This window comes from Setaria italica, chromosome II (assembly GCF_000263155.2).
Source record: "Setaria italica strain Yugu1 chromosome II, Setaria_italica_v2.0, whole genome shotgun sequence".
Taxonomy (NCBI): domain Eukaryota; kingdom Viridiplantae; phylum Streptophyta; class Magnoliopsida; order Poales; family Poaceae; genus Setaria; species Setaria italica.
This window is the reverse complement of record NC_028451.1, coordinates 41,889,903-41,895,911: the sequence shown is the minus strand read 5'-3', so window position 1 is coordinate 41,895,911 and position 6,009 is coordinate 41,889,903. Positions and strand designations below refer to the sequence as shown.

The 6,009-nt window shown below is 44.1% G+C and overlaps 1 protein-coding gene across 1 annotated transcript; it reads left to right on the top strand.

The window, feature by feature from the left end:
• The first annotated feature begins 705 nt into the window (after positions 1 to 705).
• Positions 706 to 2,744, top strand: LOC111256267 (60S ribosomal protein L38-like). Its single transcript, XM_022824005.1, has 3 exons — positions 706 to 854; positions 973 to 1,156; positions 2,426 to 2,744. The coding sequence occupies exons 1-3, from the start codon at positions 852 to 854 to the stop codon at positions 2,446 to 2,448; spliced, it is 210 nt and encodes a 69-aa protein (XP_022679740.1). The 5' UTR covers positions 706 to 851; the 3' UTR covers positions 2,449 to 2,744.
• Positions 2,745 to 6,009: the final 3,265 nt, after the last annotated feature.

The window sequence follows — 6,009 nt, the reverse complement described above, 5'->3', positions numbered from 1 at the left end:
TGGCCGTGCTCCTCAGCCTGATTGGTTTGTTGCCAAAAGTTTGGCATGCCAAAATTTTGGCTAGCCAATATTTTAGTAAGATAAATGAGAGAGGTTGGCAAATTTTGGCACTCAACCAATTAGTGGCTAAAATTTTGACTTGCCAAAACTTTAGCATGCCAAAATTTTAGTAGCAAAATCAGGGCCAAGAAGTCTAAACCGTGAATTTTCCTTGCTCTTCCCATGTAGATAATACTCATCGATCATCACTGTTCTGTTACCATCATCACCTTGCACCTTGCAGAGTTTACTCACGTAGTCACGTGACTAATTCCTCCAGCACGAACAAACTAGGCTGGAGTTCTTTTTTTTTTAAATTAACTAGGCTGGAGTTCTCAACAACGGTTTTCTGTGTTATTACTTTATTAGTCTGGTTCCGATTCTTTTGTCTATTGGTCTTTGCTCCTTCCAAGTGCTCTTCCCTGCTGAATTTCGGGTGTGCATCTTACAAAATTTTCAACATGGTCTAATCGAGTTCTTGATTTTTCTTGTTCACAAACTCCTTATGACCGGGGTGACAATTTTTTTACTTGGGTTGCACAAAATTTTAAAGCCATAGAGGTAAAGCAGTTCGTACTTTTTTTAAGAAAAAGAAAAGATAAAAGAGTAGACGTGTGCATAGAAGAACACTCTATTGGGCTGGCCTGCTGGATGGACCATGTGGAACTGGGCCTGAGGGTAGCCCATACAAGGCGATCTCGCTCCAGAATCCCCTCTCTGCTACCCCCTCTCTTAGCCCGTCCGCCGCCGCCGCCGCTCAATTCTCCGCGGGTTTGTTCGCATCAGCAGCGTCTTCCACCCGAGCTGCCACCATGGTGAGACCACCTCACCCTCTTACGCCACGCGCGGAAGATTGGCCGCCCGCTTGAGCGCCGGCAGGATGATGGTTGCGTTTGCTGACTCGTTCGCGATTTTCCCCCCTTTTCTCGGCAGCCGAAGCAGATCCACGAGATCAAGGACTTCCTGCTGACGGCGCGGCGGAAGGACGCGCGGTCGGTGCGGATCAAGCGGGCTAAGGGCGCCGTCAAGTTCAAGGTGCGCTGCTCCAGGTACCTCTACACCCTCTGCGTCCACGACGCCGACAAGGCCAACAAGCTCAAGCAGTCGCTCCCGCCAGGTCCGTGCTCCACTGCTCCTCCCATGACCCCCCGCATCCATCGGCTGCTGCACCTTTCGTTCGTTTTGCTTGCTTGCCAGTCGACTGTGTCTGTCCGGGTGGAATCAGATGAATCATTTACGGACGGGTGTAGGCCATGTTGCCGGTGTGCGAGATCGATAGGGGTAGCGGTGCCTAAACGACTGAATACCTGTACCTGATGCTTCGGGTAATTTGGCGAAGAAAAAGCTATACTTGATGGGCATACTGGGCTGTTGCTGGTTGGATGCGGAATCCTGGTAGTTTCATGTATAGTGGGGTGTTTGGGAAACAGGGGTTAAACTTTAGCCCCGTCACATCGGATGCTCGGATGCGATGCTAATTAGGAGGACTAAACATAAGCTAATTACAAAACTAATAGCAGAACCCCTAGGTTAAATCGCGAGACAAATCTATTAAGCCTAATTAATCCATCATTAGCGAATGGTGACTGTAGCACCACATTGTCAAATCATGGACTAATTAGGCTTAATAGATTCATCTCGCGATTTAGCCTAGAGGTTGTGCAATTAGTTTTGTAGTTAATCAATGTTTAATACTCCTAATTAGTGTCCAAACATCCGATGTGACAGGGGCTAAACTTTAGCCCCCGTCTGCCAAACACCCCCGAGTCGTTCTATTTGTGCGACATACGAATTTGATTGAGCCCATTTGTCTGAGACATTCAGTATAATGACAATTGCAGAGAAATCAGTGGATAGCCATATATGTTATTCTGGATAGTCTAGAATCTAGATCTTCCTATTTATATAGCCTGCAATCTTTTTTTTCATTCTGATGGCTTGCAGTTATCATGGCTTGTCACCGGATACTTGATTTGTTGTCAGTGTACTGCACAAATAGGATGATCGGTCCGTGTGCATGATATACTTCTGCTAGTTTGTTGCTGTCATTGTGTATGACATAATGCTTTCTACCTATGCATGGCTACTGTAACCTTGGACTGGTGTTTATACTACTATTAGTTCAGACTATTGTAAGTTTGTAACTATAAAACCTTGGTCTGAACAAATTGTGCAGAATATATTTATAGATTCATGCTGCAAATATGATAATACTGTGCACATGTTTTGTGAATCCTGAAATTTACATGTTCTGCATCATGCCAAGTCATTTTGATGTCAGGTCTAGTGTTCTGAATCAATTTTATTACTTATATGGTACATGTGTGTACAATTTGCAGAGTTGCCCCGCTTTACACATACTGATTGTGATTTTCCCTTCTTGCAGGCTTGAGCGTTCAGGAGATTTAAGTAGCAAGCCAGAATATGACCTGTGCGGTTTCAGAGATGTCTTCCGCCAGTATTGCTTTAGTATAATGCATAGGTGGCATAAACCATGTTTGAACGAATTATGAAGTTTGAGTTTGAAAAGTGTAATGTTGGAAGTGGTGTATTGGACCTATGATCCTGTGGTTTAATGGTACTCTCCTGTGGAGAAGATAACGGCCTATCATATTGTTCTAAGTCTGAATTTTGTGTCTTGTACTTCCCCTTTTCAGATTTCTGCTCTGTTCCAAATTCTCAGTTATAGTGTTCCAATTTCCAAAGTCTGAATTGCCTATCATAATTTATAAGTGTACCCGCAAGCTGCGGGTTGTTGTTCATGCTATATTTTTGTGAAAAATTTTGAGCTAAACGTTTGTTCAGTGAATCATAAGAATGTATGTTTTGAAGTTCTGCTACGCGCAATGCTCTTGGAGGCTTAGGGATGGCCCCTTGGAGGCCCGGCGCGGTTGCGCCACTTGCACCCCCTAGTGTACGGCCCTGGCATTGTATATATGTATCTGTAATCTGTTCATGTTCAATGTTATGCATCTTTAAGCATGAAGCCCTCAAGCTCATTTCCATCACTGATGCTTCATTTTCCTAGTCTTAATTAAGCTGATGTTTTCGCTCTCTGACAACTGTTTCAACTTCTGTTCTTGTTTCGTTCGTTCTGTACAGTCTTTGACAAATATGTTTGGGCCCGGCTAACAAGTCTTTGACCCACAAATACTGTGGATCTTGCAACATGAAGCCCCCAGTTCGAGCTCACTTCTGTCACTTGATAATTGCTAGTGCTAGTGTAGAATCAGGACATCAGGTGGTGTTCAGTGTTCTAGCTGCTACCTACCACCTGAATTAAAATGGGAAAACAGATGCAGATGGCATCTAGCTGGAGTTTGTGTAGATGACATCGGTCTGGCACCTTGGAAGCTAAGGCTTTCATATAGTCTCATTAGCAAATTTGATCGAGTGGTTCAAAAAAATATCAGGAAAACAATCCACAACTTTATAGTTTACAATTAAAAATGTTGTTTTTTTCTCATAGTACAAGAATATATTTAGGCGTACATTTTATGGAGAACGTGATGGTAGCATTCTTTGCACCACTATTTTTTCAGTTTTTTTTGTGACAATTTGGATGGTGTTTTGAAGGTTCATAGGAAAAGGAACGTGTCTCTTTTTTTTGCGACTGCCGCCAACGAAGTGCATTCTTTTTTTCTCTCGAAAATTTCCCAGGTGCTCAGGCATATTTCTGTTAAACTTTTAAATATGTACATAAAGAAACTGTATTTCCAAAAGGTAAATAGTTTGCATATTAAAAATTACAAAGAGGCTGTGCCCCTCCTCCACGCTGGGCCTTGTTGGGCCGCCACTGGGCCATGCGATTTCGAGGCTCTCGTGTCACATGCAACAACGCACGCACCGGCCGTGAATTTTTTATATTTTTATATTTTTTATTTTACGATTTTGTAGAATTAAATAGTGGAACGAAAAATTTGTACCGCCGTTTCGTATTGCGGTAGCTGGGCTATTTTTTACTTTCGTCGTCGCGTAGAAAGTCTGTACCATATCCCATCTGCCGACGCTTGCATATCTTTTGCTTGCGCGCCATGCGCTAGCCATGTCCCATCGGCCATGAATCAAACCAGCAGAGAGTAAAAGTACAATGAACAACTAGAGACCTAGAGTTCTACTTCCTCCGTCCCAAAAAGAATGTGATCTTGTGGTTTGAATCTTGTCCTAAAAAGAATGTGATCCTGTGAGTTGATTGGAAATCAGCTTTTAAGTGGGGCAAAAAAAAAACAAAACATGCTATTCCATCCATCCATCCGTTCGTATTGACAGCTTTTAAGTGAGGCTGGAGTACTAGTATTGATAGATCACCATACGCTCGACCCTATCCATCCGTCCATCCACGAAGCCTCCAGCCTCCCGCACCGGAAAATATAAAAACACGGTATCTGAAGAATCGCGAGAAAGGCGACAGGCACTCGCACAGTCGCACCACCCTTACCCCTTCTGTTCCTCCTATCCAGATCCAATCACCCAAGCCTCCAAGGCTCCAATCTCATCCCCTCCCATCCAGATCCAATCATCCAAGGCCCCAATCTCCTCCCCGTTCGACGCTGTTGCCCATGGCTGGTGGCGGTAGGCCCTCAACTCGTCGCTGCAAGATGCACCGCCGCATCAGTGCGATGAAGGGAGGCGCAAAGCTGTGCAACGGTGGCGATGCTGGGAAGCTAAATCGCATAGTCGGTAAGACTCTGACAAGGAGGTGGAGGCGAGCAATGCAGAGGCCGCCGCTGACCTCCCTACAGGCACGGATGTCTTGGACACAGACATAGTTGCTGATGGCGTGGTGCTGCCTGCTGAGAGTTCTCTAGGTGTCGTTCAAGTGGCCGCCAAAAAAGATGCCGAAATGGCTGCCACCATGAACCTAACCCTAGGTGCAAGCACTAGCAGTGCTTGCCAACATGGATCCACTCTTCCACGACAAATTTGTTAGCATGTACAAGATCCTGGTACCTATCTTCTTCAAACCATAGTGTATCTGCTGTTGGTTTATGTATGCTGATGAACTGCTTTTGATGTCGGATAGTGCTTTCGATGTGGCATCATGCACCCCTGCTACATGGCATGTGAACTAATGATGTTAGGTGCGATGTGAACTAATGATGCTGTTAGGTGAGATGTGAACTAATGATGTTGTGTATAGATATGTTACTGCAACCAGTTGATATGTTACTGCACCATTTGCATGTTTACGAAATGTTTCCCAATCTGATAAATATAGGAAGCGGCCCTAGCTGAGTATCACAGTAGCAGTACATTGACCAAGTACAGCAGCTAGGCATTACACAACCATTACATGGCTCATACCAGGACCACATTGATATTACACTGCCATGATAGTACTAATACATGGGAGCAAAATGACCATACTACATAATCCTAAAGCAACTAAGTACCCCAAAGACTCCATCACACTCTCATATAGTTGACGATCACAATTTAGGGATCTAGGAAGGAGGCCTAGAGCCTCAAGCCTTTCTTTGTTCATGTGAGGGATCTTGTATTTGTTCCCTCCACCAGCCTTCATCACCTCAATAAAGCATCCTTGTAATGTGAGGAAGACATTTCTCGGATCATTTACATCATAATTTCGAAATTCGTTCTCGACATTTGCAATCAATTTATCCAAATTTCTAGAGATTGTTGTATTTGTCTTCAATTGAAGGGAAGCAAAAAATCCTAGATCTAAGACATTCATATCAGAGGAATTAGGGGGTTGGTTGATGAGGTGGATGTCAAACCCAGTTTGGGCTGCTGCTCTTGCAAAGTCTTCATCATCAACCGGGACATGAGTTCTAGCATTATCCTGTTGAATCCAAATAGTTTTCCCTGCATCTTCTTGAGGCCAACGAGTTTTGATGGCGCATAGGACTTTACCAATCAGGTACAATCTCATAGTATCCCTATAAACCTTCATTGTCTTGGTGATGATTGTCCCCCTTGGTCTGTTACCACTTCTCCTTTTAGCGGGTT